Source organism: Nilaparvata lugens, chromosome 2, assembly GCF_014356525.2.
Source record: "Nilaparvata lugens isolate BPH chromosome 2, ASM1435652v1, whole genome shotgun sequence".
NCBI lineage: Eukaryota > Metazoa > Arthropoda > Insecta > Hemiptera > Delphacidae > Nilaparvata > Nilaparvata lugens.
The window spans coordinates 69,842,216-69,856,379 of NC_052505.1; the positions used below are offsets into that span (position 1 = coordinate 69,842,216).

General features: G+C 35.2%; 1 protein-coding gene across 1 annotated transcript; it reads left to right on the forward strand.

Moving 5' to 3' along the window:
• The first annotated feature begins 1,422 nt into the window (after positions 1-1,422).
• Positions 1,423-11,819, forward strand: LOC111043694. Its single transcript, XM_022328716.2, has 3 exons — positions 1,423-1,733; positions 8,267-8,389; positions 10,992-11,819. Exons 1-3 carry the CDS (start codon positions 1,564-1,566, stop codon positions 11,170-11,172), a joined length of 474 nt encoding a protein of 157 aa, XP_022184408.1. The 5' UTR covers positions 1,423-1,563; the 3' UTR covers positions 11,173-11,819.
• The last annotated feature ends 2,345 nt before the right edge of the window (positions 11,820-14,164 follow it).

Genomic DNA, 14,164 nt, shown 5'->3' on the forward strand with positions numbered 1-14,164 from the left:
ACACCTTCTCACACCTTAAATAAAGGAATACACAGACACCCCCATGATGGGATGAAAAAGACGATTCCCCGGTCAAGCAGACTGTGGAGAAGACATAAGAAGTAACAAGTTAAGTAAGTAAAAATATTGCTTGAAAACCTTTCCTTGAATAGTCCAGTCAAGGAAAGGTTATAGAGGGAAAAAGTTGTAAGACAGTTTTTGACCCCACAGCTCTGTATAGGGTAAAAGGGAGATGAAAATATCAAAAGTCCTCACCACACCAACTGTACTAAGGGAGTGGGGGTGGCTCAAAGGTACAATTTTTTGGTTTCTCGCATATAACTAGAAAACGATATATTTCATAGAACATAATTATCCTTAACAAAATTGAGCCAACAAAATTTCCTGAAGTAGGCCTATTCATCTTTCAACTTTTCCCATATCTATTAGTCCATAGTTTTCGATATATCTGCTCTTGAAGATGTTTAATTTTTGAAAAAAATGCTTCCCTCTATACTAATTTTTTACTATTTTGTTCTTTTATTACTCGGGAAAAAATTATGCTGACTATGAGCCTATAGAGAATTAAATTTGGTATATTATTTCACACTTTTAAGCATTTTCCTATGACTGTTGCAACAGCTTTAATATTATGAGTGTGAGATCTTCAGTTTTGAACAATAATAAACCAATTGACAAAGGAATTTGGAAAGAATGTTTCCAACAGAATTTTCAACTTTACAGCTATGTTGGGACTAGTTAGGAGGAGAACATATCGAAATTACTCATCCCTACCTCATGTACTAAAGGGATGAGTATGGTTTTTTAGCTTCTTGATCTCATGCTCATATCTTAGGAACAATGCATTCAACGGAAATGACTAACCATTCAAAAATAAAACTTGATAAATTCTCTACAATTTTTGTTTCGTGAAGGTTTGTGATATTTCCAACAGGTTTTGAAATATTCGCTCTTGAAGGTGTGAAATTGTTGAAATAACAGATTTTCATCCAATTTTGCTCTTTCAGGGTTTATAACTCTCATACGATGCATCATGAAAACCAATGCTTATCATAGTTTGTAGAACATCAATATCTTATTGATATAATGTATTATTTCACTATTCCAAGTTTTCCTATCATTGTTATGGCAGCTTTAATGTAGGGGGTGCAATTTTCAATGCTGCAATAATTTTACATTTGACAATATAATTTGAAGGCGGTGCCTGGAACACAATTTTTGCCTTTGCAGCTCAGTCAATGTTTGCTTTTCTGATTGAAAAATGCTCACCTGCAGCTCTGTATAAAGTGATTCTTTCAAATACATTTCAAGACTGTCAACTTCACGAAGAATAATCATTTAAATAATTTTTTCTTCGGAAACAATGCATTGAGAATGACTCTCAATAATTCATTTATTTTGAAATGTTGGACACACTGCGTTCTGATAACTACAAGCAGCTGATCACTGATCATAAAGATCAAAAGATGTAAAAATAAAAACTGAAACATAAGTTCATGAATTTTGGTTAAATTATTGTAAAGAAAGTGCAGCCTTCTAGTTATTTATTAAGTTTTGTTTACAATGGCTTCAAAATCTAATACTGATTTAAAAAATACAATGTTATCGGTTTTTAGTAAAATTTTAAAACCGGTTAATCAGGAAAATATTCTGTATCATTACACACCAATTGTCGGATTGACTAGCTATACTATTTTGTCTGTGAATGTGATGAATCCTGATTTGATTATTAGGTAAGTCAAAATTAATGTAATTTATTATTAATCACGCTCAACCTGACCATTTCAAATTTTACAGCATTCCAATTGTTATAATAATTAAATTATTTGTATCAAAATCTCAGCATGATTCAGATTGCGCAACAGTTATATTTGTATTTAAAATACAAAACTTATTATTGTATTTGATGTCAAAACAGCTAGACTACCACTTACAGAATCAGAACTAGCAACTTTTGGAGAGACACTTTACTCTTAAATGAATCACTCTCTCTTGAGTGAATCACTAGGTATCATAATTTTGATACTGTAGCCTATCTCAAATTTAAACTTTCCTCTTTTTCAACGAAATCTTAAGCTATATTGTAGCCAAAAGAATGCCTTTTCTGACATTTTTAGACCCAGAAATTTTACATAAGATTGCATCATTTTAAAACTATTGTAGCCTAAAAGAATCATAAAAAAAGTAAACTTTTCCCCATGTTTGTTCAGCTAATTCTTGAAAATCGTCAACAATGTGATACATGGTTAAACTTGTCTTGACCTCATCTATCGATCTATGATGGTCTCAATGCTGAATTCCGCGGCCCATATACTAAAGTGCAGCTCCCAGAAAAGACTATAAGCTAGGCCTATTTCCAATCTCTCGATCAATGTCCAGGCATTGCTGGATGGATCGCGTCATAAACATAAACACTAAATAATTTATAGGCTACTTGACTGCTAATGAAGTTAGCCTATCGTTTAGAAACTCAGTCGCGCTGTTTAATAACTCTTTTCGATAATATACTATGTGATTACATTTTTGTAACAGTTGTACCTTGCAGTCTGAAGAGAAACAGTTATTTTATTGATCATCTTCATTGCCAGTGCAGGGAAATATTCCTTTACATTTGAGTACGTCGATATACGCCCTACTTCTAGTTCTGTGAGCAGGAATCTGATTTCTCACGGTGTAGGTGAAGGAAGCCTGATTAGACTTTATATAGAATAAGTAATGCCAAGATATACAGTCCGTAGACTGTATGTATGCCCAGACGACAAAATATTTAGTAAATTTATGCTCATTACCAGCCCATATTTCAACGGTTACGCATTCATACCTACTATGTATGGACTGTTCATATTAGCATCACTACTTCAAGTCAAAAAACACCTGTCTGCGCTTTCAAGAAGAGAGAAAATGCACACTCATGACACTCGAGTGAGGATCAACTTGGATGCGCCACACCGTCGTTTGTCTAGGGTCAAGAATTGTTCTCCAATGCTGGTAATCAGGATGTTCAACTGCCTGCCACACTCAGTGAGAGGGCGCTCACCTACTGCATTCAGGAACACCCTATCAAGGTGGCTCATTGGGAGGAGCTTCTACTGTTTAGAAGATTTTTTGATGATGACTTTGCTGGTTTATGACTCCGCCATCTAAGTAAATTGATATTTTAAATTTTGAAACAATCTATCCGGGGAACCCTGGTCTTTGATCATGATATTGGATATTGGCCTACAGTGGGCAAATGACTGTTCGCAGAGCCCTTTTCTGTAGAAGCAAGATTCTTCATATGAGCTGAATGATCCCTGAACAGGATGCCTTACTGATATGACTGTTACAAACTGAATGGTATAGCATCAACAGATGCTGAATTCAATATATTCAGTCCATGACCGGCAGTCGCCAGACAGACTTCGTCAAAGTATAAAATAATTAATACACGAATAACTAGAGATGGCTGCAGATAGGTCGTTTCATTTGGCTCTGTAGATGGACCAAAATACTAAATCATGAAACAATCTCAAACTGGTCCACAAGTCCACTGGTTTCATGATCTCTCAGTGAGTACAGAGGGTGGCTGATGAGTTACTCACGTACCAGCCTACAAAACATCCCATACTCCAGCTCACGAACACAAATAGGCAGTCTGTTAAAATGTTTTAGCGTCCGTAAGTGGTAGCATTCATGTACTTTCGATAGGCTGGATTAGGGCAGGTCAATGTTGCCCCGTCTCCTGGTATTGTGGTGGTGCAGCTGGCCCCTCTCCTGGTAGGCATGAACATCACTCCTGAGGAGCCTTAGGGAGCTATACATGTACTGACTGTACACTGTCAGTATTTTCAGACGTTTAAAAATTGGCCGGCAGTGCTCCAGGTAATGCGATGACGTGATGACACGAAAAACTTTCTTCTGTAGAAGGAGAATCCTTTCACAGCTACCCGCATGGCCCCATAGTACTATTCCGTAGCTTAAATATGACTATGGAACAGCCCATGGTAGGCAGTAATTAGGTAGTTGGCAAGCACATGTTGCTTCAGTTTTCGCATGAATGCTGAGTTTGTTTTTCTTTTTTCTAAATAGGGATATAACTCTAGATAGCATTGTAAATACTTTGTTTATATGCTGCTCCCAGCTTAGCTTGTTATCTACAGTGAATCCCAGGAGAGTAACTGGTGCAGCATAAGAGTGCACATCAGCTCCTGTGTTTTACCTCCAGTCAGCAACAGTCTGTTGGCCTGGAATCATTCTTTTATCTTCTGGAAAAGGTTATGAGCTTTGCTTTTGGCTTCATGAGGTCCATTTCGACGACTAACCAGTGTAGTATCATCAGCAAAATAGAACCATCTAAACCAAAGTCGTTAATCATGATAAGGAACAGTAGGGAACCCAGAACTGAATCCTGGGGGACTTCTCGTAAAACTATTTTCTTCTCTGATTTAGTACCCATCATACTAACAACCAGACGCCGGTTCTCCAGATAACTCTCCAATATATTCCTTGCCTGTCTCTGTACATCATATTTGGAAAGCTTTCTCAACAATAAAGAATGTGGCACGCAGTCAAAAGCCTTTGTGCTATAGTACAATATTAGATCCACTGATTCACAATTTCCAAAGGCCTGATGAATGGTTTCTATTAATGACAGCAAGGAATTATATCCAGGTATCCAATTAGCTGCCTCATCATCATTGCTTCCAGATTCTTTGCAATAATTGGAACGATGGAGATAATCCGTTAACTACCTGAAATGTTTGGGTATCCTTTCTTGAAAATAGAAACAGTTCTTGAGACAGCCAGGGAGTATTGCATTCATTAAGCAGGCATTCAGCAGTACAAGCAGAGGATCATCAGAACGTCAACTATCTTCCTCAACAACTCAACAGAGAAGCCACACACATACTGGCTGTGAGAGGCTTTAAAACTACCAACAATATCAAATCAAATCAAATTTATTTGCCATAATATCGAAAATACAAATCAAAATAGACAATACAAAGTTTTACACATTAATATAAACAATTTCTATAAGTACATAAAAATAAACTTTGATAATAAAACTTATTATATAGGCGCTGCCTGCAAAACCTCTAAGGTTTGTGTGCTGGCAGCGAGTATCAATAACAAAATACAACACTAACAAATTTATTGAAGTGAAAAAGAAAAAAGAAATGAACTTGGACCTAATTATTTAAAAATGTTGTTAAAAGTACTTTATATGTGTATAAAATGAGCTATGTTTATTGATTTGATCCAGTCTGCTATTTTTTTTATATAAGTTTTTGTTGTCTTACTTGTAATTAGGTTCGATGGTATTAAATTGATCAACCTATTGCTTATATATGTGAATTGTCTCCGGCATACAGTAAGGTCAGTTCTGTTAATTTGGAAATTGGATTGCATTCGAAAATTATAAGTTCTGATTTGTGGTGTGAATAGGTTTCTGTTTTTAATTATATAAAGTATAATATTTTTCACATAAAGTTGTTTAACTGTTAAGACTGGGAATTCTGTAAAAATAAGATGTGTGGGGTATCGTCTGGGTCGACCAAGGGCAGCTTTTATTATATGTCTCTGAATCAAGGAAATTTTGTTGAAATGTGTGTCCAATGCTCCACCCCAAACCCTAATCCCATACTGAAATACAGACTGAGCATAAGCGAAATATATTAATCTCAAAATAGATAAGTCTCCCAGACCGTTCAATCTGTAAAACTTGTGGATAATATGTTTCAATTTTTGACAAGTCTTATTTATGTGCATATTCCATTTTAGTTGAGAATCTAATATCACACCTAAGTACTTGGTCTCTCTCACTCTCTCTAATGATTGACATGCACAGTCTCCACCTCCCTCCTGTAAGCCTTCACTATGGTTATAATGATAGGCGCAGCAGTCTGAGTGAATTTTTATTCCGTTACGAAATATGTCTGCAGGTATGGACCTTTCGGATGGTGAGAAAATCATGAAAACACTTTTTCTTATATTTAAAGTTAGAGTGTGGTGATCAATCAGAACGTCAACTATCTTCCTCAACAACTCAACAGAGAAGCCACACACATACTGGCTGTGAGAGGCTTTAAAACTACCAACAATATTCACAAGACATTCCCTGTCAATAGCTACATAAAAAATCTGGTGTGGCACACTCACACAACTTTCCTTGCCGTTATGAAAATTGATCACCTGACGCTAGTGTTCCCGCGCATCTCAAGTCTACTATTCAAAGATCTGAGCCAGCTGGTGACAGGCAATAACGCTGGAGACACACGAGATCTGCTATCTCTTCATAGTGAATGATTTAATAGAATCAACAGTTGCCAACAGTTTGCCAATCAAATTTTCTCAAATTTCAAGCTTATTTTCAATTTTAGGTGAAAATGTTACTAGACATTAATTGAAGAGATTTTCATGCTCAATCTTTTCCACTCTGAATTTTTCGTTTAAATTATATCTGAGACCTGATAATTTGGAAATCTAAAATCAAACTTTGCATAGATGGGGCGAAGCTCCTGAAATTTTTACTGATATGGGACTTGTGGCAGTTGATATAGCTTATCGATGAATTAGGTATGAATTAGATCAAAATCATTGGAGCCATTTTCGAGAAAATCGCGAAAAACCCTGTTTTTGACAACATTTTTGCAATTTTAGCCGCCATCTTGAATTGCATTTGATCGAAATTGTTCGTGTCGGATCCTTATAGTGTAAGGACCTTAAGTTCCAAATTTCAAGTCATTCCGTAAATTGGGAGATGAGATATCGTGTACACAGACGCACACACACACATACACACACACACACACACACACACACACACACACACACACACACACACACACACACACACACACACACACACACACACACACACACACACACACACACACACACACATACACACATACAGACCAATACCCAAAAAACACTTTTTTGGACTCAGGGGACTTTGAAACGTATAGAAATTTAGAAATTTGGGTACTTTAATTTTTTTCGGAAAGCAATACTTTCCTTACCTATGGTAATAGGGCAAGGAAAGTAATAATAAGTGCGACCAGTGTCACCCCGTTTTCGGAGTGACAATGGTAATCCAAAAATATTTTTGGTTTTTGTACAGCTGGTGTCTCTTGTGCAACTAATGCCCCGTCTCGCTCGGACATTTGGTGTGCCAGCCTGGTGTCCTAATGTAATACGGGCCCCGCACGCACTCCCCCCGCACTCGAAGCTACATCTACCAACTTCAGATCAACATGTAACTTGATTTGCCATTCAATACGATTTGCGTGGCGTTGGCTGTGCTTTCAATTGATTCATTTGAATATAAACATAAAAATTTCATTTGAAATCAACTTTTTTGTCGATGTTTGTCGCCACCTGATAAATATAGTGATATTCAGGTTTCAAAGTCAGTGGACAGGAACGCATTATTGTCGTATACCGTTGTTTCCTGTTTTTCATTTTATATTTCTCCATATCTTGAAAAATTGAATTAAATTAAAAAGAATTATTATGTTAAACAGTCTAAAGCTTGGTTGCACAAAAGCCTGTTGAATTTCAGCCGTGATCAAATGCCACGAGAATCTATCAGAGAAGGCTTGTTTTCAATTCCTCCTATGATTAGTTCTCATGGGATTTATTAATGGTTAAAATTCAACAGGATTTTGTGCAACTGGCCTTAGATTTTGATTCATCATGTAGAATTTTCTTATGTAGAATCATAGCAGCAAGAACACTCCATACTACTATACTAAATTCAACAGGATTTTGTGCAACTGGCCTTAGATTTTGATTCATCATGTAGAATTTTCTTATGTAGAATCATAGCAGCAAGAACACTCCATACTACTATACTCAACAGTCACATACTTATTATTTTTCTAGTATCTCGTGTCCAGATTGCTTTTTCAAATAATTTACAGAACCAGGGAATTTGTGAGTATTATTTTGCTTGACATTTCTTTTGTAATTGGAATTCAGGGTTAGTTTAATTTTGTGCGGAATTGACTTATTTTGGCTGACGTCCAGGTACTGTACTTGGAAATAACTTGCAGATGTTAATTGATTGAACTTGGGGTTAATTCATTCCGATTCAAAGCGTGTGTTGTTATTCATTTATAAAATATATTGATAATGATATGTCCTCTATTATTCTCACTTTAAATTAATTTCCTCTTATGAATTAAAAAAAATACATATTTTTTATTGCCGACACTCCATTCTATTTTATATAATTTTAAGCGTATAAACGTCTTTTAAGTTATTGTTATTTGCTATTTTACAGTGTCTTCCCAAAGAGAGATATAACCAACATTCTTCTAGTCAATTCGCTTGTTGGAGTTGGGCTTCATGTCTATAACAGGCCGTTCTTGTCTGATGCTCAGCCAAAATCCAAAGTTATGTACTGGTAAGATTGAACATATTTTCTAAAATGACGAATTATTTTTCATCTCAATAGTGTTAATAAAGCAACCATAAGGGACCCACTTTCAACGAGAATAATTTAGTAGGTAGGCTACTGTTATGTTCACTAAGGAACTCTTCTAGTCCAGTCAATATACAGAGTGAGTCATATGTATGGAAAGGAACCCATCAATAAGTTGAAGACTGTTGTAGATATAATACTGTAACTTTCAGGATAAGTTATTGGTCGAATACCTTAATTGGTTGTACCTTTTGACGTACAACTGAATTTCAATGAAACTGAATTATGAGGGGTTGAAATTCAGTTGTACGTCAAGGTAAAGTATTCGACCAATAACTTATCCTGAAAGTTACAGTATTGTATCTACAACAGTCTCCAACGTATTGAAGGGTTCCCATTCATATGACTCACTCTGTATACATAGTGCTTGCAATTTATATTGTAGTTCTGATTTTTAAATATATATTTTGGATACATGAAGAACCAACATTTTCATGGAAAAGTTCCTTGTGCTAGGAACAGGATGGCTCAAAATCCTCGTACTTTCAGTTCATTTCCCTTATTTCAGCTATTCCCGTCAAATCCAGTCATCGGTCACAAAAATTATTTTTCGCTTAGATTATAAAATTTTGATTAAAATGAATTTTTTGCATGAAAAAATTGGTTCTGGACTTCTCTTATGTATTCTAAAGTATATTAAGAATTCAGTACTACAACACACCCCTTGCAACCACACCCCTTTTTCATGTCTATATAGACTGGACTATTCCCGTGGGGCAAATAGCAAGTTCCATATTTTTTTCTGCATATTTTTTCTCATGAATCTAATTGCATAATTCTTGCTTTAAATTGTAAAGCGTTTATGCTTGTATGCCTTTCACACTTCTCTATTGCTGGCACTTATTTATTTATTGTCAAAGTCAGATAATGTTAGTTTAGCCAGCTTGATGGATAATTGAAGTAGCACAGGATTGCGGTTATTTGTATTTCTTCTGCAATGTTTTAGCCTGAACTGTCATCCGCTTCCGTAGGGTCATTGCATGGTTCAGGCCTCCCCTCACCCTCGTCATTTCAACAAAATTAACAAGATCTTATTTTTTTTAATGAATTTGTATGAGATCTGCAAACTGCAGCAAGAAGTAAGGTGGAGTGGGGCGATTGGGATCAGAAAATCATATAATTCAACTTTGAAGTGACATAGCAACTAAAATAACTGTGAAAATTTTGGAAAATCATGTTATATTTAGATGATTCTCTATGCATAGTACTATTTTTCTCATATTCTACTCAACATTTTGCATGAAAAAAGTACTGTCACTGATCCCAATTACCCCATCAAATGGGGTAAATGGAATCACGGCTCTTGATTCTGTAATGTTTGTTATGTTTGATAATTAAAACACAATTTCCCATAAATTGTCGTTTATTAACCCTAAACCATTTTTAGAATATTCCAGATACAGAACACAGAGACAAACGCACACAGACATAACGTCATTAGCTTGGCAGCGACAGTGCTACCAATATTATAACTACCAAGTATCTCAACTTATAATAATAACTCATTATTATTATATAATATAAAATAATACATTATAGATTCATTCATAATTCAATGCAGTGATATTCAGGGACTATTGGGATATATTCAGAAATCTTGGTGCTAGAGAAAATGGTTAAAATGTAATTGTAATCACTCTAATTCCAACTTTTCTGAGCACTTCTAGTAGAATTTCGATTAAATTTTTGAACTCTTATTCTTCTTCTTCTTCTTCTTTCGGCATTACAGCTCAGCGTGAGCTACAGCCTCTTCAACTATTCGCCTCCTCTCCAAACGGTCACCTGCTCTCTGCTTCCAACCTCTGACATTATCAATCTAATCAATATGTGCCTCCACTTCATCTAGCCGATTTCTTGGTCTGCCTCTTTGTCTTCTTCCCTCCAATCTACCCTTATCTACCCTGGGCATTTTCTGTTCAGCCATTCTTTCTAGGTGCCCAATCCATTGTAGCCTCTGGGATTTTATGTGTCGTACAATGTCTCTACCCTGGAGAATATCATTTACTTCTCGGTTTGTCACAGTTTGAACTCTACGTCACAAATAAGCTTGAAAGGCGTTCCACTTTCAAATTTCATGCTGCCGCCATTTGAACTGTAAATGAATGAAAAATGATGGATCAACTCTGTCCGAGAGCGAAAATGTAGAGAGACTGAGAAAAAATTTCCCTTCAAATCCAGAGATAGATTTGTGAACAGTGTACCTAAGCCCAAGCATTGCAGAGACTTTGATGAGTATCTTGTTATCTCAATTTCAACTTTTGAAATACTCAACTTATTGCTTAGTTCAATCTCCATTGTCACAATTATTCATAATTTGTGCTTATCAACCCCATCTGTATTTTCCCATTGGTATCGAAGGCGTTGAACTTCATTTGCTCTGATTGCTTGATTAGTGATTTTTCTATGTTTAACTCTTCCTCAAATTATAATTGATTCACATGAATAAAGCCAAGAATGATGATACTGTAGGTTTGTCAGTTTCTAATGATTGTATGTTATGAGATGGAAACGTTTTTTGTTTCAGCGCTTACGGATCGTTGTTGTTCAGCTTTGGCTCGGTTTTATTGTGGGCTGTTCTGAGAACCGTTGTACCAGACAATAAATTGCTGACCACAGTTCTGGGCCTCGCGTCCGGCTTCACAATGACAGCCGTCGGCAAAGAGTGTTTGGATTTTGTCGATTCAAAAGTCAAGTCAATCAAGTAGATGGAAAGTCATGTCATTAAAGTGTATAGTTTATAACAGTGTGTACAGTCTTACCTGAACTATATTTTCGTGTCGATGTAGCAATTCTTCGTAGAGTAATCATGAATAGAATGATATCAATCGATTTTACGGAAAAAGAACTGGAAATTAAATAAGTCTCTGATTATTTACTTCATCGACTGTAAACACAAGATATTTTGTTACATTTGAAAAATTCTTATATCAAATCTTAAGTTTTATATCAGTATGGTTCTCATCTCGTTCCATCTTAGACTACGGTAATGGTATTCTAACTTGAATATTTGAACAATATGACAGCAGACTTGTTAGTGTGTGGGCCATAAGAACAGAGTATTACATTTTATTAATCTGCATTTCTTCTCAAATAATTAGAACATTTTAGATTCAAGATTTTATGGAAATGTCATCATATTATATTATTGTAAAAGCTATTAAATACAGAATTTTTATTATTGGCTTAAAAGCACAGTCAGTCGCATTATGTACAAATTGCCGTTTTAATTGAATTTGACTGGGTTAAATATTTCAAAGTAATAATACCCAGAATGGATGGAATGATAAATTTAATTCAAAATATATAGTGATGTTCTATCTATTTAAAAATAATAAAAATTGACTATCATGTAGCGTTGTATTCTTATTTATTTGACCATCATAATGATCATTTTATTACAGCTCATATTATTTATCCGCATGCATCTTATAATCATTTTAAAATGTTCCACATCTAGGTATCCATTTTCTTTAGAACTCAATGAAATTCAAGGAACACGGTTTGAAGAAATTTAATATAGCTTATATTAATTTGCTTTAGCTGATTATACATTGCTCTAGTTAATTATTTATTACATTCATGTGGTTGGAAAGTGTGACTGCTTATTTACTAGTTTATATCCTTAAACAATACTACAGTAGCATTTTTCAGAGTACCCCCATAATTTCACAGTTCTGGACAGTGAGCGTATTTTCCACCATGGACAGGGGGACATATCCTCCCAATATTTCAAAAAATGGTTTTATCATCCGCACTCGAAAATTCAAATTTGAGCACTAAAGTGAAAATCTTGAATAAAGTTGAAACCAAGCTTTTGATTTGGAAATTGGTTTGTAGCCAAAATTATATCTATAACATCCTTTTTTGAAACAATGAATGTCTAAGAAAATGTCATTCTATTATTTTTTCTAATCAAAAAAACATAGGCCTATGACGTTTTCAAGGGAAAATCATAATAATAGGACCAAGTAGCCTACTGAACAGTGAACACAAGAAGAACTTGAATGGAATGTTGGTTTTTGAGTGGAAATTGCGTAAAATTGCACCATATTAAGGGTATATTTTCCGAGGGAGAACCCGGAACCCCCTTCTGATGTCTCACCCAATGTTTAGTTGTTGAGCCAATTTTATGATCCCCCTTAAAATTTTCTTTGTGATATGCCACTGTATTTTGTGGTATACGCTACGCAGATTTATATTAAAGTTTTAATTTAAATTAATCAAAATTTCAGGGAAATCAAAAAATTGGCTCAACTAAACTTTGGGTGAGACATCGGAAGAGGGTCCGTTAGTAACTGTAATTTTGATTTCATAATATCAGTATCATATTTTTGACTGTATACAGTATCATATTTTTGACTGTACACAGTATCATATTTTCGAATGTTACTAACAAAATGTTTCCCTAGTCACAAAATCTGCAATAAGTTTTATACTACCGTATTTGGTTTATATCATTTTTTAGTTGAAGTACTACCTGATAATAATTCAAATTAAACCGCTTTTTGAGATCAACGTACCATGCGTTGCTAGCAGAATCACAACGTTCCCGACCACTATTCAAACCTACCGTCATAGAACAGTTTTGTAGCTTATGACAGTACAGTTTTGTACAGTGGTGGTTATATGTTTTGAGACACGATTGTGATTGAAAGAACAATAATAAAAGTACTCAGGATTAATTCCACGCGTGTACAGAGTTAGACTAAATTAGACTCTTATGGGTTATAAGATATGGTCTATTCCGCTTGTTTAATGTTCCCCATAATAATGCATCCTGTAAACGAGCTAAAAAATTTCGCGCGTCTGTTCAGCTCGCATAGTTTGGATCTATAGTCAAATTTCAATTTATCAAATTGCAATTGTGATTAAAAAGAAACCTAACTCTAGATATAATGGTCAGGTATACTTCATGTATGTTATGAGGGTGATTTTTTTAACCTCCGATCTCATATCATGAGACACCTAGTCAAGCGCTCACTAACTTAGGAGGGCGACTTTCACATAGCTTAACAGCTTATCAACCTCACCAAACGCCCTGTGATCAGTGCGACCAGAACGTCAATTGTTGAGGAGCTATAGACCCACAAACATGGCATTTGGGGTTATTAGTTTTTGCTAGCAAAATGCAATAGTTAAGCATAAATCTAACAAAAAATGATTCAAGTATACGCAGACAACATTATGAATGATGAAAATAAAAGACGTCAGTTGAAATGACTTCCGAAATCGTCGTGATGCATGACAACTCGGACTCACTTTGCTGGTGCAGCCAAACGGCTTATACTGCAAATTAAATGGGATAATTTCGATTACCCACCATACAAACCTGTCCCCGTATCAAGGCCAAAATCAAGATGCCTTTCCCCCAAAATCAAGATGCAGACGAGGGCAGAGCTTCCATACTGATAATAAGCTCCAAAACAACGTTATAGGCTACTTAATCCAATTTCGCAGCAGCTTTTCATAAAGAGGGTTTTTGTAAGCTTATCCACTTGTATGAAAAATGTCTCAACTTTCACGGCAATTATGTAATCATAAGAGTGTAAATAACTTATGTGGTAAAAAAATATTCTTCTATACACATTCGTCTTTTATTTATGACTAATTGGAGGTTGAAAAAATGACCCTTGTAGATTTAATTACTGTGTTCACATTTTTGCTTTTTGAGGTCTCACTTTACACTGAATTTATAGT